This window comes from Xyrauchen texanus, chromosome 26, assembly GCF_025860055.1.
Source record: "Xyrauchen texanus isolate HMW12.3.18 chromosome 26, RBS_HiC_50CHRs, whole genome shotgun sequence".
NCBI lineage: Eukaryota > Metazoa > Chordata > Actinopteri > Cypriniformes > Catostomidae > Xyrauchen > Xyrauchen texanus.
This window is the reverse complement of record NC_068301.1, coordinates 26,528,352-26,555,953: the sequence shown is the minus strand read 5'-3', so window position 1 is coordinate 26,555,953 and position 27,602 is coordinate 26,528,352. Positions and strand designations below refer to the sequence as shown.

At 38.2% G+C, this 27,602-nt stretch overlaps 2 protein-coding genes across 3 annotated transcripts in view; one reads left to right on the top strand and one right to left on the bottom strand.

Annotated features, from left to right (window-relative positions):
- The window catches only part of LOC127619901 (rho family-interacting cell polarization regulator 2-like), a 93,602-nt gene that overhangs the window by 57,838 nt on the left and 8,162 nt on the right, over window positions 1-27,602 (bottom strand). Inside the window, exon 1 of one of the 2 annotated variants that reach the window (XM_052092932.1) lies at window positions 19,066-19,232. The exons of the other annotated variant lie outside the window; for it this stretch is intronic. Coding sequence (XP_051948892.1) covers window positions 19,066-19,120 — 55 coding nt within the window. The 5' untranslated portion in view covers window positions 19,121-19,232. Of the gene's footprint in view, window positions 1-19,065; window positions 19,233-27,602 lie in introns of those variants that run through there. 2 annotated transcript variants of the gene reach the window in all.
- LOC127619914 (tumor protein D52-like) overlaps window positions 27,594-27,602 on the top strand; it is a 206,421-nt gene continuing 206,412 nt past the window's right edge. Inside the window, exon 1 of the mRNA XM_052092948.1 lies at window positions 27,594-27,598. The gene's annotated coding sequence lies outside the window, so the exon portion shown is untranslated. The remainder of the gene's footprint in view (window positions 27,599-27,602) is intronic.

Genomic DNA, 27,602 nt, shown 5'->3' with positions numbered 1-27,602 from the left:
GTATCTCACTGCTTTTAAAAGATGTGGTGTCAAGTTATAGCTCTAAAAAGGAGAGCCCATTCAGTTTCATCAGCTGCTCTGGATCTTGCTCTTTTAAGCACATACATGTCCTGGATGCGTTCTTTCGCACATCTGTGCTATTTTTAATGGTTGGTATAAGTAAACATGCACTAGATTAACCTCTTTGACAGTTTTGATGTGTTTTCTTTGATGTACACCTCAGAGTGCCTATGTGTGTGCATTATTTCACCATACATTGCACTATTTATGTGCAGGGGGATTTTTCTGGCTAATGTCAGTGTGGATTGCGTGTGAAACAGTCATAATATGATTAAAGTTTTGCAAAGGAACTGATATAAAAAATTGGGCCAGTTAAAATAACTATTGGACCAAATTGCAAAACAGTAAGTAAACCATTTCATTCATGAATATTTCAAATGTCATGACTGTTTATAATTTATGGTGCTGAATGTTAACAGTTGTGCTTGATATGAATGGTTTAATATATTCGGATGTAATGTGTTGGATATGTGGAAACATTGAAAGTTAGTTGTATAATGTTGTGGAGCTTTGTTCATTTTCATCTGATTGAGTTTCAAATATGGCTGTATTTAAGGGGCTGCACAATGTTAGCCAATAATAACATTGGGCCTTTACGTTGAAGTTTAAAAAAGGTTGCTGAGGCCAAAACCGAGTGTTTCAGACCAAGGGCCAGAGACAGGGTGGAAAATGATCATGTATTACTAAATGATGCCTGTTTTGGTGCAAAAAACAAATAATAACATTACAATCGGACCTCAGGGAAAATATAATTATTAAATTATAAAAAAAAAAAAAATAGCACTTCATGACCCCCATCAAAGGTGTGCTTCCAACATGAAATTTGTTCCAAAATTATACCCAATGTGGGTAAACCCCCCACCCCCCACCCTAGATACGATTTGCGATAACAGTTATCACTTCCATTTTAATCAGCCTTTTTATCCTAACCAGCCACGAATGCAACGGGTGACAAGACATTAGGTTGATCAATTGGTTTCCATTTTTGTGGCATCGAGCCAGGTATTCCTGTCTACTGTGAGCTCTCATTGACCAAAATCTTGCTCCTCATCCATTAAACATCAAATACGTTTTACCAAACATCCAGCAACATCCGCAAATATGGCGACGTGACAACAGCCTTGAATGCAATGAGCGACAGGACATTAGGTCAATAGCTTGGTTTCTATTTCTATGTTGACAATGTAGTCCCAAACCTTGTGAACCGTCATTGGTCTAAAATCCCCCTCTTCACACATTTAACATTCAATTAGCTGTGAATGTGTTGTGTCGCACAGCAGTTTATCATCAAACGTGGACAGTCTTGAACAGCCACGAATGTGACAAAGTACCAGTCATGAGGGAAACAAGCGCTGAGCAACAGAACATTAGGTCGATCATTTGGATTTTAATTCTGTGGTGTCACGCAAGGTAGCCCCATCCACTGTGATCTCTTAATTGGTCCAAAATCTTGCTTCTCCTATGTTAGGCATCAGCATGTTCTGATTGGCTGTGATTGTTTTGTTTCGCATAGCAGTCTTATGTTCAGTGTGGACAGACAGATTGCAAATTATTGGAATCTTATTGAATTTCATATGGTTAGGACATGGTCAGCTACTCAATTACAGGGGTGTATGCAATATCAGCGTTGTGCCTCTCTAACATTGACACTCTCTTAACTTTTTGCCATACTTATAATTCATTTAATTTGAAAAGGAATCAATAAAAAAATATATAATTATACATATTTTACATATTTAACCAAAATGTGTGTGGACTACGTATATTTTTGCTTATATTTAGCTTAGCAACTAACAAACACCCAACTTTATTGAAGTCAATTGTAAGTCAAGGGTCCTGTGGACTTTGTGTGAGAAGCCCTTTTTGTGTGACATCGAGGTTTAATTTCCCACACAAGCACACTGCAATTTAACAGCAGTATCATTCCTTATGACTGTATAAATTATAGTTTCTATAGTAACAACAGACAATACCCAATATGTTCAGTACAACAACATTGCAATTATGGATCCTTCACAGCAGACCTCCTCCCACTATTCTGATCTTAGACTCTGTTGTCTTCCTCTCAGCGTTTAAGTAGGAGTTCAAACTGCCCAGCCTACATCCCTGCAGCTGTCTGTCCAGTTTGCCCATTGTCCCAGTCCACATTGACACTTGCTCCACACTCCACCCAGGAATAGTGATGAGCTGGCCTCCATGCCAGAGCAGAGAACAAATGTCAACCATGTGGAAGTGACCGACTGACCCTGTTCCAGTCATGCTGTAGTAATATGCATTTGGGCAGCATCTCCAAATGGGCCAGGAGAGTGGAGCGGTATATCTTTAAAGGGATAGCTCAAACAAAAAATAAAAATCCCTGCAGAGGATAGGACTCTATTATGAGAAGCACAAAGATTATAAACACAGTGAAACATGATTCTAAAGCAGGCACCCGAGAACTGAATGGATGTTCTTGTTTTCTGGACGAAAGATCATGTGGTCATGACAGTGGCTGCTATTGTTTATCAATGTCCTGAAAATAATTACAGTTTTGCTGAAGCTGGGAGGCACTGTAAGTCTATCAGCTGAGGAATAAACTAATTGGGACAACTGACCCAGACAACTGTTGCTTAATAGAGGTGTGGTTTTGGAACACAGGAGACGCAAAATGGATGAAAGCATAAAAATGTAACTAACCCAAGCATTAAATAATTTAATTTAGACTTCAGCGGCCTGCACTGATATTAAGTAGAAATTAGGAATGGGTCAGGTTAGTTACGTCAACTTGACAACAAATCAGTGAGACTGACTAGTTTATGTAGTTTTGTGTGTGTGTGTGTGTGTGTGTGTGTTGTAGCTTCAGTAATAGTGTTTTAAAACTCTCTAAACTCATTGCCTTTAAAGCACCGTTTGGACAGAACATGTTCTTAAGTTAGAAAAGATGCTGCACAATAAATGGAACAGAATGCAGGTGTCTTGAGAAATGCATGCTTAAAATATCAAGTTCTTTAAACCAGACGCAGCATCTTAAAAACGTGGTGCTCATGAGCGAGATGCTCAAAAAACAGTGAGACATAGCCAAAGATTTCTGTCTAGAGCATGTTCACGTTGAAAAGCAACCAAAAAAGCATCATATCAATGTGTGATGGACCCTAAAATTGTAAAGGGCTTTCTTAAGACCAACCAATAAAACTAGTCGTTTAACTTTAGACAACCCATTGACTAGTCAATTGAGAAAATATGTAAGCACAGGGCCATATTAATGCACCGGCTTACCGGGGCTTAAGCCTTGGGGCAGCAGGAGTGTGGGGGGTATTCCCCGTTGACATTCTCAGGAAGGCATGCATGTAAACACGTTCAGCGGGAGACGCTGATATAAACTCAGAGATTGATGAGTGTGAACTGAAGACAGAAATAAATGATTTCCGGATGCCTGAAACACACTTAATCAATGATAACCTCTTAAAGACACATTAGGCATTTGTAATCTCAAACTCATCCTCTTAAGGACTTGGATGAGCATCTGGGAAATGTTACCACATTCAGGTTTGACATGGCTGTTAATGGCTGTGGATGGTGATATGTCAACCTCTAAAAATGACAAAAAGCTGCATAAAAGTACCATGAAATTACTCCATATGACTCACATGCTATATTCCAAGTCTTCTGTGAGGAAAATACTGAAATGTATGTTGTTATTCAATAAACCTTTCCCCTCCCCCATAGCTCTGAAATCTTACTTTTGTTCAATTCAAAACATTACTGTGACAAGTCACAAACTCTCTTTGAAGGAAGAAGCGAGGGCCAGGTGAACAGTCAACATAAATCGTTTCATTTTTAACACAGGTTGGCTTTTCAGTATAATACACATAAATAAATGTACACATCTACACTGCTGCATTCAACTCTCTCCCTCCACTCCGACGGTCTGGATTACCTCTTTTATCCCTCTCCAGCTCTCCCTGCAACACAGTACAGATGTTAGAGATAATTTCCAACAGGTGTCAATCCTTAACTTTCTTCCTCTCCTGGCCTCGCTCTCTACAGACGTCACTAAGCCACTCCCCCATCACCACAGTTACATCACAACTGGTCACGTAACAAGCAAGTAACAATTATGTTTGATATCACTAACATAAAACTGAACAATCCTTTTTATTGTATGGAAAAGAGCAGCTCAGGCATTCTGCAATATAGCTATGGTTGTGTTTCACAGAAGAAAGAAAATAATACAGAGTTTGGAACAACATGAGGGTAAATGAGGGCAGAGTTCTCATTTTTGGGGGAACTAGCATATTCCTTTAAGCAACTGTGACACAATGATCAGCCGGCAAAAAATTATGTGCATATTTTTAAATTCAACATTAAATGTGGATTGTCACTGTGGGGCTATTCCAGTCCTGAATATTTGTTAAGCGACTGATACAAGTTTCACTTAATTTGGGCTCTCTTTATTGAGATAGAGCTTACCAATGGCTTGAAGTTTTTGAACTTTTGAACTTGAAGTTTCAAAAGAGTGTACAAAAAAAGAAAAGCACACCGTATGTGCAAATACACATCCAAAAAGATGGGAGAAGAAACCAAACTGTAATAAAAATACTTTCAGCTACAGTTGATTATTCAGTTTATTTAGTGGTGTTTGTTAAGGCAAGAATAACTATTACTAGCTCATACTTATTATCAGGAGTTTGTTCAAATGCCTAACATTAAAGACATTCACCCAAAAATGAAAATTCTCTCATCATTTTCTCACACTCATGCCATCTCCCAGATGTGTATAATTTTATTTCTTCTGCTGAACACAAAGATTTGTATTGGAACATCTTAATTTCAAGCTCGATTTCACTTCCTAGTGCTTGACGAATGTGCAGAGTGCTAGATGGAGCTATAGTTAGTGTATGCTGATTTCAAGATTTAAAATGAAAGAGGAGTTATATTTTGGTCTGTTCACACAAAACTGATTAGATTGCTTCAGAAGACATGGATAAACCACTGGAGTCATAGATCACTTTTATGCTGGTTTTATGCACTTTTTGGAGCTTCATTTGGTGGCCATTTGCTTCCATTGTATGGACCTACAGAGCTGAAATATTCTTCTAAAAATCTTTCTTGGTGTCCAGAAGTAAGAAATTCATACACATCTGGAATATGGCTGCAATTAACGATTATTTTGATAATCGATTAATCTAATGATTATTATAATGATTATTCGACTATTCAGCAATTATTGCAACGATTAATCATTAGCTCTTAACCGATTCCGTTCTGGCACAACAAGCGGAGCTATTGGAATGTCACTACGAGCTTCTGTCTCAGTCGTATCAAGCTTGGAGGATGGTCATTTCTCAGATCGCCGATCTCTTCAATCAGGTGAAACAACTTCATCTTACCTGCCCCCACAGGTCCTCAGCTTTTGCCCTGACTTAAAAGGCTATTTTAAACGTGCTTAATAACAATAAAGAGGGCAAAATCATCTTTTAAAAATACCTCAAAATGAAATTCTTTTATTAAGTTTAATTCAGTAAATAAATTCACTGCAAAAAATCATATTGTTATCAAGTGTTTTTGTCTTGTTTTCCATTTAAAATTGTCTAAAATCCTTAAAACAAGATTTAAGTACCTGAGAAGCAACATATAAAATATATGATAGACTTACAATGACTAATAAATATAAGTGTATTTTGTATACAAGTGTGTTTTTCCACTTGGTAATACTTCTGCGAATGCACTAAAGACAAATATAATTATATTCAAGATCTATTCTCTAAAAGAAAGCCTAAATATCTTATATGTTGCTTTTCAAATAAATGTATCTTGTTTTAAGAATTTTGAGATATTTTAAAATATTAGCATTTGTAATCCTATTTTCAACATTCTCCGATAACAATTTATTCTTCCACAGTATAGCTGCTAAAGTAAATGTATGCTGTTTTAAAGGAGTTTTAGATATTTATATTGGAAAACAAGCAAAAACAAATCAAAAACATATTTTGTTTCAGTGCATAATTGGGCGAACAACCCTCTCTCACCTTTCTGTTCACTTCAATCCATCTTTAACTAAAAAAAAACAAACTCTCTCTTATTAATAAAGATGTGTATTGCCAATTCTCTTCACGATAAGAAATGCACAGTGACACATATGTCATGATACAATAAGTCACAAGCATCACGTTATAATCTAGCTGCAGCAACCGCAGGGATGACCATCCCCACGCCAGAGTGTGTATCAGCCGGGTGCAGTTTCAATTAGAGGTTGACCGATATATCGGTTTTGCCATTTAATCGGCACTGATAACGATTTCTGGAACTATCGTTATCAGCAAAATAGACACTGATAATTTTCCCCTGTTGTGTCCCATTGTGTCCGGTGATGGAGTGTCTGGGAAGGGCGCACTGTCATTATACAGCATGAGAGCGGCCTCTAAAGGTAAAATAAAAACTATCACTGATGCCTGATGGTGGTTGTTTTGACACGTGAGTCTGTTTAATTTCTTGAATAGATGCTGCATTAATAGAGAACAGCAGTATGTTTGCAGACCAGGCTGAGAGGACGCAAACATTAAAGCTATCCTCAAGTGGTTAGAACAGTGTGACAAAAAAACACAAGTCCTACCTAAATGTTTAAATATTGATTAGATAATCATCAAGTGATCTGTGTGTGTGACGAGTTTCTTTGAGAGTTTAAACGAGCGTAACAGCACAAAATACAAACAAAAATGAACTGCAGTACTGCTCTTGTGCATTAAATGAGATCAAACAACTATTCAACATACATTTTTCAATTGTTGATAACATCGATTAATCGTTTCAGCCCTAATCTGGGGATGGTATGAGGGTGAATAAATTAGAGAATTTTCATTTTTGATTGAACTATTAGTTTAGGTATTAAACTTTGAACTCGCCTCACCATTTGTTTTGTGTTGTGGACATGAATAATACCTTACATTTTTGCCTGATAATCAATAAAACTGTATAAACAAATACTACAAACGTACATTGGTTGGAATCCGAGCCATATCTAGTGCCCAGAATATCAACATTTGGAGCTGGGCTCTTTTAGGCCATTAAGCAACCACCTAGCAACCACCCAGAACACCCTAGCAACTGCACAGCAAAGCTCTAACAACCATTCTGAAGACGTAACAACACCCTAGCATTATAGCAGCGAGTTTCATACAGGCAAGCACCACTCATATTTTCTCAAGAATATGTAGAAATCTAGCTGCAGTTAATAAGAACTTTCTTATCTTAATTTCTTGTGGGTTTGATGGAAGGAGATATACTTCATCACTACCAAAGTACAGCTGATGTCAGCAAAGACCCAGAAGGTGCACAGCACACTTTAAAAAGCACAATGATTATGTTAGCAAAGAGCAGATTACATATCATAGTTGACAAAATCTAAGGAAAACAGCCATCATCTAAGGGAGAATATGTTGTACATGACAACATTCAAGGACCTCATTCAATCAACCAATGAAATTTCATACAGAAATCCTAACAACCAATAATCGTCCTGCACTCCTGCTAATGACCGATTAAACAAACAGTGAAAAACAAAAACATCCAGTTCACCAGATTATTATGTTGGAGGGATAAACCGCTGTAATACTTACAGCAGAAAGCTTGTGATTTCATCACTATGGAACATATGGGCTATGTGATATCCATGGGTGCAAGAGGGGTGTTCTCTCTGCAGCTGGATTCATAGTCTGTCAGTCAGAAGGGGGATTATGGGATAACACCCCTACTGTTAAAACCTAAAAGCATGAAATCTGTACAGGACGAGAGAGAGTGAACAAGAGAGAAAGATCCTTTGGAAAAGATGCCAGGTTATTTAACCATCAGTTCAATTTGTCTCTCCTCAAAAAAGAAACTGTACACAAGCCCTGTTCCAAAACCTAGTGGGGTGCCTACCTAGACAGCATTTTTAAGGCATCATAGGTGCACCCCTCCCCCATGGAAAGCCATTTTAAAAGGTAGTCTAAGCAGAAACAAAAGGCTGCCATCTAAAGATTGCAGTTTTGCATGCTGTTACGCTTGGCACACGGCCATAAGTGCTCTAGCCTATTCCTCTTTTGACCACAAGGCCATACGGATGCGTTCGATGACCACACACTACAATTTCTCTGTGATGCTATTTTGTACAGTCAATGGCAGGTGCATGTGCAGAAGAAGCGCAAAGATGTGGACAGTTTGTGTGTCTAGAAAAACTGGGTTGCATGCAGACATTACATGCATACTGGTCTGATGACAACATTAAAGTCACACAAACTGTACACAAGACATAGTGGTACACGGAAACCCAACACATTTTCAGTTTGGCTGAACATGAGCTACAATCTAAGACATCTATTTTTGGCCAAATTTAAAGGTTGCATGTATTCTTCGGCACACGCTGAACTCAGCGGAAAACATGTTGAAAATGCACTATAAACCTTTCTATCAGCACAATCTTTTATAACAAAGGCTTTCATGACTCGGCATAAAATACTACACTGAACTATTGACTGAAAAAAGACGTTTTCAAAATGTTTGAAAAAAGCTTTCAAAACATTATGACCACTCACAGGTAAAGCAAATAACTTTGATCATCTAACAAGGCCACATGTCAAGGTCTGGGTAGATTAGATGGTAAGTTGGACCTTGAAGCAGTGGAGGTCGGCAGGTCCGATGAGTCCTGTTTTCTTTGACATCACATGGATGGCTGTGTACATGTGGGAGTGATGGCACCAGGATGCATTGTGGGAAGACGACAAGCCGGTGGAGCGGGTGTGATGCTCTGGGCAATGTTCACCTGGGAAACCCTGGGTCCGGCCATTCATGTGGACATCAATTTGACACATGCCACCTACCTAAACATCATTGCAGACCAGATACACCCCTTCACGGCAATGGCATTTCAGTAGGATAATGCGCCCTGCCACACTACACACATTGTTCGGGAATGGTTTTGAGGAACATGATGAAGAGTTCAAGGTGTTGCCCTGGCCTCTAAATTCCTCAGATCTCAATCCGATTAAGCATTTGGGGATGTGCTGGACCAACAAGTCTGATGAGTCTACATTTATTACAGCCTGGCTTTCTGCTTCAGCTCCAGCCTGGGTCTTTTTCAGCTAAAGCCTGGGTCTATACAAACTAAAAACTGGTTTTATCTACAGCCTGGCCTCCATTCCATCATCTACCAGCATCTACCAGCCTTCTAACTGTACGTTCACACCAGAAGCGGCGAGAGCGTCCAAATTCGCTCTGGCTGCCCTGCCTTCGACGCTCAAGGACGCTCGTGGACGCTCTGACGTAGTTGAAATAGGCGGCAACGTTTGTTCAGAATGCTTTGTTTTGTGAACTATATTTAAAGGGGGCTGCAATTTAAACATCCAGACATGTCGACCATTTACTTTTTGCCGACCGATCACAAGTAGCGTATATACTCATGAACTCTTTAAAATGTGAAAAGAAATCGATCGATGGCAGAAAGTAATTAAAATTACAGTTGTTTGTTATCAAAATAAAATACATTTGTAATAAAAACTGTGGTCTTGGTCATATATTACAGGGAAACCCGTCACGGCAATAATTAGTTTCTCCATTTTATCTTCGGAACGAATGCTTGGTGGGAACCAAAGTTTACACGGTTATGTTCTCTAGACTTCGCTACAGCGGAGCACTTCTATATTCCAATAGGTTGCCGCCGAACCGCGTCACAGCTCATTACCATAATGTTGACTGCACTTGAACTTCCATCTGACGCCCACGCCGCCCAAGACTCGCCGCGCCGCTTCTCGCCGCCGAGAGACGCTGGCTGTCATTGAAAATGAATGACTTCCGGTCGATTTGACGCTCTCGCCGCATCTGGTGTGAACGTACGGTAACTACAAACCATCTGCTGCTGAGTTAGGTGTTTGCCTGGATCTCTGTGTTCATTTTTGTTTAAACCTGTATTACTTTCTCTGTACCAGTTACAGCCTGGGTCTACATTAATTACAGCCTGGCTTTCTGCTCCAGCTCCAGCCTGGGTCTACTTCAGCTATAGCCTGGGTCTACATCAACTAAAAACTGGTTTTATTTATGGCCTGGCCTCCATTCCATCATCCACACTCTGGCTACCCTGCTTTATGGTGTGCAAATTCCATCATGGCGATTATGATTCTTGCCTTTCTGTCTTTGCTCTGTCTGTCTAAAATCTCAGACTATGAAGTTCACCAGGAGGTCCCAGTGAGTAACTATAACGTTTCTTTAAATAGATTTTATATGTTATCACGATCAAAGGTTACTGGTTATGCACAGGATCAAGTCGGCAGTCAGGTGAGCTGTATGTATGACACAATGTATGACATGAGCCTGTTTTCACAACATGGAGATTTGAAGCATCTATTAAGCTTGCTCCTTTTAAGTGACTTTTTTATTCCATCAAAAAACTCTTGGCCCAAAATCACAATGAGTGGGGACTCTAAAAAGTGCTCTAAAGATTGCAGAAAGCATTATGTGTTGAAATGTATCATTACACTTATGTTGTTGATGTCAGGAAATGTGCAACCTAACCCAGGTCCTGTGACAGATATGATATCACTGCAAACTCCTGCCGATTTTTTAAGGAGGTCAGGTATTGGTTTTGTGCACATAAATGTGAGAAGTCTATTACCAAAAATTTATATGGTTAGAATTTGGGCCAAATCAACAAATGTGGATATTATGGTGTTATCTGAGACTTGGCTGGGTAGATCTACTCCTGATAGTTATATTTATATGGAGGGGTATAACTTATTTCGTACTGATCGTCGTGCTAAAGGTGGAGGAGTGGCAATCTATGTAAAAAATAGTTTACAGGCATCAGTACAATTATCCAAGTCTGTGCCTAGACAATTTGAATTGCTAGTGTTAAAAATTGAATTATCGCAAAATTATGTTAAGACAGTTGCGGGATGCTATAGACCTCCTTCTGCGCCAAAGGACACATTGTCCTCATGGTCTGATTGTTTGACTTCTATAAAATATACTGAGTTGGCTTTAATGGGTGACTTAAATTGGGATTGGCTAACATCTGCATCTGATCAAATTAAAAGTTTTTGTGACTCAGCGAATCTGACCCAAATTATAGACTCACCTACTAGGCCAAATTGTAAACAGCCGGACAAGTCTACGCTTCTTGATTTGTTTTTAACAAATGTGCCGCAGAAATACAAAGCTACTGCTGTTTTTGCAAATGATATGAGTGATCACTGCGTTATTGCTGGTGTGAGAGATGCCAGGATATCTAAATGTAAAGCGCGTATAATAATTAAGAGAAATCTGAAATTGTTCTGTAAACAAGCCTTTTTTATTGATCTTAATCTTTGTGACTGGACCAGAGTGAATTTGATACCAGATCCCGAAATAGCGCTGAAATATTTTAAATCAATATTTTTGGACATCATAAACAAGCATGCTCCTTTTAGGAAATATAAGATTAAAGGGTGTGATAATCCGTGGTTTTCAGAGAAATTGTCTGATCTAATTCATGAACGTGATCTTGCTTGGTCAATTGCAAAGAAATCCAAAAATAGCTCAGACTGGCAAAACTTTAGGCACCTGAGAAACAAATGTGTCTCTCAAATTCGTAAAGCAAAATCAGATTTTTATGTAAATGAAATATGTGATAGTTCAGCTAATCCCTCAAAATTTTGGAAAGTTATAAAATCACTGTCTTCTGACTCCAGGGATACTGTCATGCCAAATATATTGAAGTTACACGATGAAATTATTACGGATAGGAAAAGTATACTAGATTCACTGAATCAGCACTTTATATCTTCTGGGTTGTTGTTTGAGCATGCAACAAAACAGAGGAGACAAGAGGACTACTCTTTGTCTAGAGAAAATGTACCAATCGATTTTTATCTTGTTCCTATTGGAACGAAGGAGGTGTATGATGCTCTTATAGGGTTAAATATTACGAAATCCGCTGGTCCTGATGGGTTGGACCCATACTTTTTAAATATTGCTGCTGAACATATTGCAGAACCTTTAACACACATTTTCAACCTGACTATTGAAACTGGATTAATACCAAGTGTTTTGAAGTCAGCATATGTCACTCCTTTATTAAAGGGTGGTGACCGATCAAACCCAGATAATTATAGGCCAATATCTAAGCTATCTGCTTTAGCCAAGGTTTTAGAAGAGCTTATAAGTGACCAGTTAAAAGACTATTTACTAACAAAAAATATTTTAAATGATTCACAGTCGGGTTTTCGTAAAAAACATAGCACTGTCACTGCCACTATGAAAGTGTTAAATGATTTTATAAGTGCTATTGATTCTAAAGAATTTTGTGCTGCACTGTTTTTAGATCTTTCAAAGGCGTTTGACACAGTTGACCACTATGTCCTGTCTCAGAGATTGGTGGATATTGGAATGTCTCCAAAAGCAGTCAAATGGTTTGATAATTATTTGAGTGGCAGAACACAAAGTGTTTGTGTTGATGGTGTGTCCTCAAACTCATTACTTATACAAAATGGTGTCCCCCAGGGGTCCATTTTGGGTCCTATTTTATTTACTATTTATATAAATGACTTGAGTCAAAATGTAACAAATGCAAAGTGTCATTTTTATGCGGACGATACTGTTTTGTATTGTTCTGCACCAGCCTTGACAATTGCTATTGAGGACCTGCAATCTGCTTTTAAAATTATTCAGATGAATCTGCAGAAATTGAGACTTGTACTAAACTCAGATAAAACTAAAATGATGTACTTTTCTAAATTAAGGAAAACAGAAGATGCTTGTCCAATTGCTAAACTAGATGAGAAAGTAATTGAACGAGTATCAGCCTATAAATATCTTGGTTTCCTTTCAGAAGAAAATTTGTCCTTCAAACAGCATATAGAGGGTCTAACAAAAAAACTAAGACTAAAGTTGGGTTTCTATTATAGAAACAAAGGTTGTTTCTCTTTTAGTACGAGAAAAACACTTATACAAACAACATTTATGTCAATGCTGGATTATGGTGATATTTTTTATACATGCATGCTGGAAATGATGAAAATGCTGGATTCAGTATATCACGCAGCACTAAGATTTGTAACTAATTCCAGTTTCCGTACTCATCATTGTAGCTTGTATGAGAGTGTTGGTTGGCCATCTCTGCACAATCGCAGGCTGGAGCACTGGTATATTTTTCTTTTTAAGGCCATCCTTTGTAAATTGCCTTCTTACTTATGCTCTCTTTTGACTATTAAAGTCACTACCAGGAAATGTAATCTTAGATCATATGGGCAAATCATGTATGAAATCCCACGAAATGTCTTCGGTGAAAGTGCCTTTAAAGTTTTTGCACCGTTTTCCTGGTATAAATTGCAAAATCAGCTAAAATTTGACTGTTTACTGACAATGACACAATTTAAACTGAGGATAAAGGACTGTTTGAGTACTAGATGCACATGTGCTGTTACTGAGAGCGGCTGGTGATTGTGTTCAGAGTATGTTAAATTGCCAAAATGTATTCTTTTTTTTTTTTTTTCTTTTTTTTGTTGTCTTGTTTTTGTTAATGTTTGTATATGTACTTTTTAATATGGAACTATTATTCTGCTGTCTTGGCCAGGACTCCCTTGAAAAAGAGATTCTGAATCTCAATGGGACTATTTCCTGGTAAAATAAAGGTAAATAAATAAATAAATGATCCATGGCGGATCCACCTCGCATCTTACAGGACTTAAAGGATCTACTGCTAATGTCTTCGTGCCAGATACCACAGCACAGCTTCAGAGGTCTTGTAGAGTCCATGCCTCAGCGGGCTGGTGCTGTTTTGGCAGCATGCGGAGGACCAACAGCATATTAGGCAGGTTTCATAATGTTTTTGCTTATAGGTTTCAATTCAGTTAGGATGCTGCTTAAGTAGAAATGAAGTATTAACCCAATCAGAATGTCCAATAATTTTCTTTTTATTGATATGAAGCAATATCAATAAAAAGAAAACCATATAAAAGCAACAGTGTACAAATCATGATTATGTATCTCATGCAAATACAAATGCGGCTACACAACCTTACTTTCCACTTCTATGATCTATGCACTTCCCATGAACAAGCATCATGGATGCCCACATATAAACCCAGAACATTTGAAGATGTATGAGGTAATTATATGTCCATATACGGAGTTGTAGGATCAAGTGTATGAGTGCTGTTGGATGAGAGTTAGATGACAATGAAAAGCAGAGATCAGTGGAGACTGATTTTATAGTAACACAAGACACTAGAATGGCCTCTTGCTGACCGTACTGATTTGATTTAGCTTGTCTTATGGCTGTGACGTGTGCCGCAGCCTTTCACTGCCCCCTGTCATACCGCAGAACAACAGTAGCCTTCATAAAACTCAGACCTTTCAGCAGCTCTTTTAATCCTTCTCACTCCTTCAATTAAACTAGATTCTAAAATATGTGTCTCTTTTATTTGCCCCTCTTTTTCAGGCTTCCTCTCTTTCTTAAAATACCTTTCCTCAGGCCAGGTCAGACAAGGTCAGACTATCTGAATGGGATTTTTGTACAAGAGTACTTGACAATAAAATTATTCAAAATGCCCATCCTTAATAACGACACACTCATTGACGAATCCATTTCTAATCCTGCCGATTCATATGCATCGATCTTGGAATAGGATTTTTGTATCGAGGATCGTTAGTGTTGGTCAATAATACATTTAAACAGCTAAAAATCTGATGAATCGTGATTCAGCTAAATAGTATACAACATTTAAGAAAATATAAATATTAAGTTAGTTATATATGCGATTTGAAAGAAATGATATTACTTAAAGATCTGTGTATTTTTGCGTCCATTCTTTACTTTTTAAACCCAAAAATGAAAAACAAAAAATGCTGTTTCTTCTTTATTGATTTTAACACTGATGAATAGTTTAAGCAGATACAAACTCATTTTCTGTTGACTTTCATTTTCTATTTAAAAAGGAATAAAGAGAAAGGGGGAAATGGCTCCATTTTTGTTTTCTTTCATTGTTTAAAAAATTTATTTATGGCTTGAAAAATGAATGGTCACAAAAGTACACTGACCCTTAAATGTTGTAACATTTGGATTAGTTCATTGATTTAGGGTCCCCACGGTCATAGACAACCTGAAAAATATCAGGACATTTTAAAAGTCATGCAAATTAATAAAATCTTAAAAATCAAGAATTTTTTTAATTATAGTGAATTATGGAATATGGAATATTTTTCTTGTTATGCTAAAAATGTTTTAATAGCACATTGCACTATTTCTTGTTTTCCAAGTATGTAAAATTATTCAATGTTTTCTTTCATGTTACTTTTGATGCAATAAACAATCTTAAGTCTTTCTTTTTCTTGCTTAAGCCACATTCGGAGAAGTATTTTAAGAATACCATAAATGCATTGAAAATCGTTAATTGAATTGAATCAAATTTCACTGTTCATCGAATTAAATAGATTCATTCTGAATTTGCATAGAAATATATTTTGAATCACATCAAAAACCTATGAATCCTGAATATAATAATTTGCTTTCAACCCAAAGAATCACAACCCTAGTAGCTTTACTGTAGTTCAACTATTGACTATAATGAGATAGTGAGATATGGGATATATAAGAATTGCTTTTAACTTGGAATGCTACAATTTCAAAGTACTGTAGCTTCACCAACTGCTAAATCTTTGCTCAGAAATTTCAAACAGAAAACAGTTAAAATGTCATGTAATATGCAGTACATCACATTTCCTAAAAGAAAAAGGCAAAAGAACCAAACCAACCAGCATCCAAGATCAATCACAACATCGCAAACTTTGATTTGAAGGACAAATATATATATAAAGAAAAAAGTACAAGAGTGTGTTCTTAAATTATTTTATGAGGTATAAACTCATCCCATGAAGCATTGTGAATGGCATAATCAAATAAAAAAACTTCATAGTATAAGACTACTGAATTATAGTTATTGATTTGGAGTAAAAATTGTTTTCTAGTTTTTTTGCTAGCTATATAGGCCTAAGTAGTAGTGCGTGGGGAGTGTGACCTAATTATGTCATTTGCAATGAACCATATAAGTAGTGTTTTGCAACAATTTCTGTTTCCATGAATAATTGCATTAAAAAAAGCTAGACGCTGTGCAACCAATGAAACAGAATGCAGGTGACGACAAGGAACACCCACTACACAACATGCCCACTCCCAGTAATGCCCCCCTTGGATCACAAATCCATTCTATTGGCTGAAAGAACTTTTAAAACTCCAATGCAATTGATGTATGATTCTACAAAAACATGACAAAGTAGAACTTCAAATTATATGTCCCATTTCTTTGGACATAATTGGTAAAATAAAACATTTGTTAATTCAGTTTTCTCCAGTTAGCTCCCAAGCTATTTAGCTTAGCATAGTTTCTTCTCTTCATTTTTCTCACATTTCTCCTCACTGTCACCATCTAGTGATCCTTCGAAATGATTGAACTTCTAAGTTGTGGTATATTTAATAATTTTACAAACTGTTCAGTTGGAGGATTGCGGCAGGTCCCAGGTCTGTTTAACATTATGTGTAATACCCGAGTCGATCCGAGAAGACCTGGCCATGATCAGACAGCGCTGATGATGATGGTACTGTGTGTTGTAACTTCATCGAAGTTATCTTATACAAGATACAAAAAAACTGCAGAGCTGATTCTAAACAAGTATCGTTTGTCATCCGTCACTGTGACAGCAAGTGGACTTTTGAAGCTGAAATAATGAGTGGATTAGCCATGCTGTTTCAATCAGCAAGAGAGGAATCACAGAAAACCAGGATGTGTTTTACCAACTTTCTTGGCAAGTAGGATGGATTATATGCAACACGGGCAGTCACAGGTGAGAAGGCTACTAACGTGACATTAGGCAAGACACGAGGCTTTGTTTAACTTAATAGCAATCAGCTATGAAATCGGTGTTGATCGGGTCAGTGTCTCCCAGCCGGGTCCCAGCATATAATAGACGGATCCAGTTCGGGTTTGGCATTTCTCAGTTCTGCATGAGTACAGGTCCAAGCTCAGGACTATGGGTATTGTAGTTCAGTAATTTGGCTAAAAACATTTGTGTATTAATGATAGTTTTGTGTCATACTTTTGTTTTAACGTCTAATCTGTCAAATCTAACACAGCAGTCTGCCGACTTTCTGTCACCACTGCGTACGCATTGAAATTTTTGTCAACAATGGGATTGGTCTACTAAACACAATAATACCTATTTTTTTTTTTTTTTATGTTGGCTTCTACATAAGCATGCATCATAGCTTAATTAAGGTTTTGAAAGGTATATATGGTTAAAAATCTATTTCTCCACGGAGAAAATAAATGGGATTTTTACTTCCGGAATGTTGCTCCACTCTCAGCTCTCTGTGACGTCACATGCAATCACTGCCCAAGGAATTTGAAATATGTATACTGCAGTGGGGTATTCATTTACACACACACACACACACACACACACACATATATATACATACAAATATAACATACATGTATGTATGTGTGTGTGTGACTGTGTCCATATGTACATAATGTGTGTGTGTGTGTGTGTGTGTGTGTAAACTGAGATACTACCACTGCAGTATACATATTTCAAATTCCTTTATATACATCATTTCAGAATATTTACCCATATATACTACACTCACACATACATGTATGCTATATTTGTATGTATATATGTGTGAGTGTGTGTGTGTGTGTGTGTAGACGTGTTTTTGTGATTCACTTGAGGACAATCTTTGTAAGTTACAAATTAGTAATTACAAAGGTATTATGCTATAAATGTGATTTATGAGGACATTTCTAGTGTCACCCATAATTCAAATAGCTTAAAAATCATACTAAACAATGTTTTATGTGAAAATGTAAAAATGCAGAAAGTTTTCTGTGATGATTAGGTTTAGGGGTTGTGTTAGGTTTAGAGGATAGACATCTATACGTTTGTACACGTATACACACAGTCATATATGTCATATGGAAAGTCCTCATATATGATAGGTACATCAACATGTGTGTGTATACAGTATATATATCCTACATACAGTGGGATATTTATTTACCCATATATACCATATACACACACACACACACACACATATACATACAAATATAGCATACATGTATATGTGTGTGTGTGTGTGTGTGTAGTATATATGGGTAAATAAATATCCCACTGTAGGCTATGTAGTGTGTATATATATATTTGAACTATAAACATCATTCGTGCTCTGTAAATAGTTTATATATATATATATATATATATATATATATATATATATATATATATATATATATATATATATATATATAACTATTTACAGAGCACGAATGATGTTTATAGTTCAAATCATAACGTCTCTCTTCTATTACCTTATGCAAATAATCATGACAATCCAACATTTGAGCCGTTACTGATTAATTATTTCATTGATAGCTGCCAATGTATGTTGTACCATAGCACGTTTAAACTTATATCAGTCTGGTATTCTGATGCCAGTTTGTCTTATCCCATGTCACAATCGGTTTCATTTAATCGCCCGCACGAACTAAAAAGTGCAGCTATTTGAGCGCGCGCTGAAGCCTCTGTCTGGTTTACACGCGTGCGGGTGTTTAAATAGTGTACAACACGGCACCATTATGAGAATCGTTAAAGACACGCTTTTAAAACACTGTTCAGCTACAGAGATTATAAGTGCTTCTCATACTGATCATTACAAATGCATATAAACATTGTCTATTTTTTATCATTATATCGTTTCATTCATTGTCATATTGGAATTGCACAATCTTGGACTCGGGTGTTAAGTTGCAAAGGGTAGTAATTAATCAGTTTATCACATGAATGGCACCAAAACACAACAGTGAATCAATATTGTACAAAAGTAGGACCTCTTAAACATCCTTTAACGATATACAGCCAAAACAACACCCTGCAAAACATCACGTCACTGAAGTGAACTGTAATCTCTAGATTTAAAGGCATCGTATTGCAAAGTGCATCAAATATACAGACAGAACTCACCACTAGAGAGAGAAAACTTAATCCAAGTGAATTTACTTGAGCTGTTCACTTCCATCCATGCAAGCAAAATATCACTTTCCCCTTTTTTGGCGATTCGGAAATTGATTAAGTGTACAAGAAAAACTAGTAAGCGAAAGTGTTAAATGACAACAATACAGACTTTCCCGAGTAATACCATCCGGAACGGCAGCAACGGATCACAAATCATATGTAGTCCACTCGTACATATTTGTAGCGCGCCCACAAAGCCACAACGGACCAATCAGCAGACAGCTCTGTGATAATGGGCGGGGCCTGTACGTGTCGGCTAACTACATAAAATATTCACCCCTGACTGGATCAATGCTAATTTGTCTGAACACATTGTTGTGTGCCACATCAGGGTCTGGCATTAACAGGGTATGTACACAGCTGTCACAGTGAATATTCTTACTGCTATTTTGTAACAAAAGCTGCTTAATCTGTGTCTGCAGGAGTTTTGAACTACTCAAAAATAGCTCAGTGTGCCTGTGGGCTACATGAAACCTGCACACTTTAGAAACCCGTGCAAACTGCCCACAACTGACCAGTCTATACAATCAAATGTCAATGTTTAAAGTCATGAATGACAAGTGATTATAAATGATTATAGCTTATAATGAAATCTTCAATAAAGTTACGTGGCATAGATGCACCACTATTTTGACCTGAAATCCAAATTTCCTCTATTTACCATATTTATATGCATGTGGAGGATTGATTGATTGACTGATGAATGCTATTCCAATGCAATATACAATACAAATGCTCTTCAAAATGTAAAATCTTGCTCCACCTCTGAAACAACTTTTCGTTCCTGATGGATACATGATTTTTTTTTTTTATGCATTGAATATCCCTAAATGAAATTTAAATAAAACGATTTAAATAATGGGGACACAATAAATGTCCTCATAAACCACATTTATAGCATAATACCCTTGTAACTACCGGTTTGTAACCTAAACAAATGTCCTCGTAAACCACACACACACACACACACACACACACACACATATAGAAATTTGCCTTATATGCACTTCATATCAGAATCAGGACACATTCAATTTTGAGCAACTGATTAAGTTACTGTTGCCACAAAAGCTACTTTACATCATGTCATGACCAGTCTTTCTAATGAGCTCATTGTGGTTAAACCTGACCTTGGTCCAACACTCATGTGGTGATGTGGTGTATTAGAAGCAGAGTGTTCTCAGTCTGTATGCATTAAGGCAGGCTTGGACAGTGCAGTACAGACACCTCCACATGCACCCTCTCTCAGCTCATCCTGTAATTATGGCTGTTATTAGCGGCCCCAAAGAGAAGCTGTATTTATTGGAGCCATGCACAAACAGTTCTCAGGCTTAAAAGAGCAAAGCAGAGCCCTTTCCATTCACTCTTGACTGCTCTTAAACAGGTTAGCAGGCAAAATAACAAATGTAAACACCAAGTTCTAACAAACTAATTGCTGACTTGATATTCAATAAAGGAATGTTACAACATCAACATACAAAGACAACCATGATTAGAGAAAGACTGCTTGACTAGAATAGCCCTCTAATAATGGACATGCACATATCTTGATCATTTTGCATCCATTTTGATCTCAATTATGTAAGTATATAAGATTTCCTCTTGAATTGCTTAGTTTTTTTTTTTTCTCAACCTGAGGAACCATCCTTTCAACCAAAGAGCCATTGTAATCAAATAGTTTAAATATGTTTAATGGAAGAAGTAAAATACAGTGAAAAGGAAGAATGTTTAATAATTTTCATAAATATGCAACAATATAACGATACATAATGATAAACAGCAATATTTGCCTACACACAGCTTTAATAAAACATTTTACTAAGTAAACAATAGAGAGGGAGCAGTTTTGCATGATAACGAATATGAACCGTTGAATCAGAGTTTTAGATCGATTGAAAGTTTCTGATTCATTGAAATGAACCCAAGAACCCTAACGTAGTTTTTGCTGCCAAAGTTTGTGTCAGAGATGCTACTAAACATCTCTTACTTAACAGCTCTCATACTTATCAAAAGTCTAATGAGTCTTTGGGAAACCTAATTGCCAAATAAAAAAATGTTGCTTCATCGGTGAAACCTATTCAATATTTTGCCTGCAGCCCTAGCTGGCCATCAGTTGTTGTTTATAACTATTATCGAAAAACATTGACCTCTCATGTCCGTCTATATTCATTAAGTCCAGATATTCCATTCTGTCTTCTTCTCATGCCTACAAACAAGTATACCTAGCAGGAGTCATTCACATGTTTGTACACTTCTGTTCAACAAATATGTCCAGGCATTTGCCATCACTTCCATTATGAGAGTCAAACAGAAATAGCTTAGTACATACCACTAAGGTCAAGAGGTTGCGAAAAGCAGCCGGACAAGCGCAGCTGAGGACAAGTATGTGTGAAGCTTTTGATGGAATGATTAGTTTAACAATACAGAAATATTTCTATTACATTTGTATAGTGTCCCCAAAAAGTATTGGACACTAAAGCCACACATAAAAATGTATTATTAAGACTGGATCATGTCCATAATTATCAACTATGCCTGTGTCTACTCTGCTAAGACACCCATGCACTCAAAAAAAGTGCTTTTTGCTGCTTGTTCAGTTTCCTTAATTAAAATAAACTAAAGCAACACAATTGTAGAACATTTTGTCACAACTTGAATAGACAAAATGTAATTGCATTCTATCCATTTAAATTTGTAAAATGGAAGTTTACTTTATCCATTTAAGTTGGGACTACATGAATACTTTTTGTGGTGTTAATGTAGCATTGATGAAACTGTGCAGGGGATTTATGTTTCCCAACATGCTTTCCATTTTGGAAGGGTTATTTTATGCATTTTTGAGCAAGATGAGAATAGGTGGAGATTTATTCCTGATTATTGTTCTGTTATAATGGTATTTAAAAAGAGAGTCTGTTATGCCGGAGTTTTGGAGGTTACCATTATGGTGAAGATTGGCGCTTGTGCTGAAGTTGAGTATGGACTTTCATTTTCGATTAAAGTTTGATTCGAGTGCTGCTTAGCTCTAAGCAGTTGCTATCAAATTGCAAGTGCAACAGTTTCACACTTGTTCACCTGGAATATATTAATGACTGATAAAATAAATTGAGATGGATCAACACAATATAGTTAAATAAATACTTAAGTACACTGGGTTTGATGATCCTAAAGAATTTTAAGATTTCAGGTAAAACTGCTGCAGTACATTAAATTAATTATGTTGGCTCAATGAAACTAACTTAATCTGAATGAAAGACAATAAATTACTTGTGTAAACTTTTCAACAATTCAGTTAAGTAAGAATAATGACTTCATTTTATGGACTTGAGGGAAACAGATTTCTTAGATCTATAAATGACCTCGGAAGCAGAAATAAATTGCCAAAATGTCTAAGACACAAACTTAGTTCTAAGAGAATGTCTAGCATAATTTGTTTGCAGATGCCACTTGGTTTGACAATCGGTTTCAAATTCAATAACTTTCATACATTTTAAATGTGTTTTTTGTGTTCAGAAGTGTCTAAATACTTTGGGTCTGAATTTATGTACTTGGCGAAAAACATCACAACAGTATTTCTACTGCTCATACGCAGGGTAAGGAATTTGAACAAACCCCTAACCCCACGTGTTAAACTTCAGCAATAAAATCACCCTGCATGGGTTGTGCTACAAACATGTATTGTACTTCATATTATGGAGGAGAGGCAGGTTAAGTGATCAGACCCTCAATTTCCATCTGCTGGACCTATACCAATTAACCAATATTAACCAACAGAATATTAAACATGAACAAATCTCCTATTTTCATCTAGCTCAAAATGCATAAAATCCTATAAATGTAGATAAGGACTAGAAACCAGAAAATCATAGAGGCTTGTGGGTCAGTTCTTTTAACTTGGGCCAGTAAACAACCACACAGCAACCACCAGAACACCCAAGCAATAAAACCACTCAGAACACTAGCTGTGCAGCAATGCCCTGGTAACCACACACATAATCGAGTTTTGCACAGGCAAGGACCACACATATTAAATGAGAAAAGATCTCTGTAAAAAAAACACTTTATATAGCTCTAAATGAAATCTAGCTCTAAAACGAAGTTGTTAGGTACCTGTACATTTTTCTTTAAACTCTTTGAAACTGTTGCATTGGAAAAGTGTGCATATTTCACTATTGTTTGAAGAGAGTTAGTCAGTCTGAATTAGATTATAGGTTGCCATGCCCTGTGGCAAATCTTCTGTCTTTGGTTTTAATGACAGGCTATGATGCAGGTAGCAGCCCACACCACCAACCCACACAGCTGTCTGTGGACTGCCGACCTGCAGGTGTTCACTAAGCCGATATCAGCATAATACTGCAGGTTAACTGCAAGACTGGGATCAGTTCTGATTGGGTTCATTGTAAAACTGGTTTGCAATTTTTTTCCCTGTCTTTTACATTTATTGCTTGTCAGATTGTAACTATATGACTTCGGTGACAGTTTAAGTTTAAGTATAATATAAGGCAGATTGTGCAACATCAACGTTCTTTTAAGTCAGACTGTATGATATACCTGGTCTTATAGAATCACGGAGATTATTTCTTGCGATGCATAAAACCTGGTTATGTGTCCTGAAGAGCATGCGAGTCGAAACATGAGCTGAGGTGTCATAGAAGCGCCACAAAATATTTTTTATGTCACACGTTGCTTTTTATGACACAATTGGTTAGGTTTAGGTTTAAAGTTTAGAGTAGAAAAGTCAGTTTTGTATATTTAAAACCCAGTAGAGTACTACCCTTTAAATCCTCATCTGTTTTGAAGAAAATTTAACTCGCTTTTAGCGCCACTCAAAGAACATTTCACCTCGAAACTGCTGCAATACACGTATGGAGCCATGTGTTATAATTTTACAAAAATGTCACCACAGTCATGTAATTTTCATTAGATCAGGCTACAAAAAATGTCATAACTTTGTCAAAGGCTAAGATTCATTGCAAAGTCATCTGTCAGTGAGCATGTCTTGCTAAGGGATCAAACTGATGAAATAAATATCTTTTATGATTCCGGAAATTTGTCTCAGACTCCAAAATCCTGGCAGATTGCACCCAAAGATAAAGACCAAGAGCTTAAGCGCAAACCAGGAAGCAGCTCTGCTCATCTGTCAATGGCCCCCACCAGTGTTTCATCTCTCCACATTGTGCGTTTTCACCCACTGTGCAGTCGTAGCCTAATGTTTAAGGAAAGCTCTGCTTGTTTCGTCTGAAGTAGGTCAATGGAGGCCTCCGTCATGTTGTGGTGAGACGCAAATACACATAATACACAGCCCCCAATGACAAACCAGATTAAATATTCTGCATATGACAGCTCAATCTCTCATTGAGCTTTAAAAATCTCTACACTGACTGAACATGTTCTGTAGCAGAACTGAAAAAAAGAGAACAACAATTCCATGTTCTCTCATCTGTTTTTCTCTTCCCACCCTGAGGCATAGCAGTGTGTTCTGGGCACCCCAGGGCTTGAGTCCTGAGTCACTTTGACCAAGTCATGACTGGCACCTTCTGACACATTTGCCTTGAGCATCACATACTACTATGTACAACCCCCATCTACAAACTAAACATGCACTAAATCACTGAACAGCCTCCAATCTACATGTGCATTCATATGTATAAAGTCAGTTCCCCTTAAAGGGATAGTTCAGCACCAAAAAAAAAATTATCTCATCATGTACTCACCCTCATGCCACTTTCTTTCTTCTGCTGAACACAAATTATGATTTTAGAAGAATATTTCAATACTGTAGGTCCTCACAATGCAAGTGAATGGTGACCAAAATGTTGAAGCTCCAAAATGCACATAAAGGCAGCAAAAAAGTAATCTATATGACTTAAATCCATTTCTTAAGAATCGATATGATAGGGGTGGGTGAGAAACAGATCAACATTTAAGTGCTTTTATTTACTTTAAATTCTACTCTCTGTCCAGTAGGTGGCTATATGCATGAAAAATGTGAATCGCCAAAAACAAAAGAAGAAGAATGATAAGTGAAATTGGAGATTTATAGTAAAAAAGGACTTGAATATTCATCTATTTCTCGCAAATACTTATCATATAATTTCTGAAGACATTGATTTAACCACTGGAGTCTGATGGATTAGTGTTATAATGCTTTTATCTGCTTTCTAGACCTATGATTCCTGGCCACCATTCACTTGCATTGAAAGGACCAAAAGAGCAGAGATAGTCTTCTAAATACCTTTATTTGTGTTCATTAAAATAAAGAAAGTCATACACATCTGGGATCAAACTTATATTGCGAAATTTTTTGCTTGAAAAGTGTGCTTGTGTTTTGGGGACATTGTATGTAGACTTGGCGCATTAAAGGATTTTTCCGGGTTCAAAACAAGTTAAGCTCAGTCGACAGCATTTGTGGCATAATGTTGATTACCACAAAAAATTATTTAGACTTGTCCCTCATATCGAGGTTACTGTGAAGTACTTACAATAGAAGTGAATTGGGATTTTTTTTTTATGTGAAGTTTATCATTTTATAAAAGCACTTTATAAAAAAATTGGTTAAATTGTTGTTCTCTTACGAGAGGTTCTCTCGTATTGCGTAAACTAGCTTACACTACGGGAAAGATTAATCTGTTCTGAGATATTGAAGCCAAAAAATTATCCTTAATTTTGTATCATTTGTCAACGCAGTGCAGCAACTGCAGACCTTGAGCGGGCTAGCTAGCGAGCTCATTGGTTGCTCTGCGGCAACTGCTGCAGCCTATAGACGAACTTGGGCGAACTCGCGTCCAATGAGAGGCGTCCACGCGCTTACTGCATCAAAGCCTGCCAAAATGGGCGTGGCTAGAGTGCATATAAGCGTAGTTCGTAGGCTGGAACCCTGATTTTCATCTCTTCAGCGAAGCTCTTCGCATCTCTGAACTGGAAGCCGCGTCGCCGTTCGAGGGGCATCTAGCAAGCTTGGACAGCGCTCGAAGAAGAGCCGCACCCCCTGAGCAGGCTCCCAACAGACTCGACGGCTGCTTTCTTCAGAGCCGTTGTCACGCAACACCCGTGGCCCGGGCCGCTCCCTTCCTGCCGGAACTCCACACTGAGCTTGCAAAGTCGTGGAACGCGCGTTTCTCGGCCAGGATCTAAGAAGCGCGACGGACCTCGCCCTTTGCGCCACCAAAGCTGCAGCCCAAGCTCTAGGGAAGTGCATGGCCTCGCTGACTGTGACCGAGAGACACCTGTGGCTAACGCTAGCCGACATGGGAGAAGCAGAGCGCTCCACGTTCCTCAACGCACCGCTCTCTCCGACCGGTCTCTTCGGCTCCGCGGTGAGTGGCATTGTTGACCACTTTTCAGAAGTCCAGAAAGCCACCCAAGCCATGAACCTCTTCCTGCCGCGTCGCGCTAGCTCCTCTGCAGGCCGCCCACGTGACCAGCCTCCTGCACGAGCCTCTTCACAGCGCCCAGCTCAACAAAGTCAGACTTCTCAGCGTCAACAGGGCGGCCGCCCTCGATCGCGCTCAGACAGCTGCCGCAGACCGCCGCCCCCCGCGGGCCTCGGTCTAAGGATGAGCTGAAACCTGAGCAACCGAAGTCCTCCTAGCCTTGTTGAAAAAAACGACGGCTCAGTCCCACCGCGGCCGGACCACCGTCAAAGCTTCGCCCCTGTCAGTCCCCCTCTCTCAGGCTACTACAGTGGTGGATTCAGCAGCCAACAAGCCGGTGATACTGCCCGCTTGCCTGCACTCAAACGCCGTTTTCACGGCGACCCAAAGAAATCTTGTAAAGAGCAAACATGCCTTATGTGTAGAAAATGTGCCCACAATCCAGTGTTCACCTCTACACACAAGCATTACACTTCCCGTGTCCCGATCAGAGCCCACTCACATAAAGCGGACACAAACCGCTCGAGTGTTAGAGTCAATAAACGCGCTCACGAATACGTACGCGCGCCCATTCTCTGCCCGCTCTGTCACACGGCCAACAAACACTTCTCTGTATGTAAGTCCCGTGCCCGTGACTATGCTCGCGCATCACTTAACAGATGTGACTCTTTCCCCATTCACCTCAATCGGGAAGTCGATTGCGAATTCTGAACTATTTGGACGACTGGCTGATTATGGCACAGTCACATACGGAGCTTCTGTCTCACAGAACAGTACTCCTCAGCCATCTGAACAGTTTGGGTCTTGCAGTCAATTGGACCAAGAGCTCACTACAGCCCAGTCAGACAATTTCCTTCCTTGGAATAGAACTAGACTCCGTGGCTATGACGGCTTGCTTATCTACACAGCGCGCGCGCCGTGTTCAGCGACTAGCCGCGTCCTTTCAGATGAACAGCCTCACGCCTCTGAAAAAATTTCAGAGAGTGCTAGGTTACATGGCCTCAGCCGCAGCAGTACTTCAGCTGGGTTTACTGCGCATGCGCCCGCTTCAGCATTGGCTAAACACCCGCGCGTCTCGCCAGGCTTGGGCCACAGGCTGCCAGCCGATCAAGGTGA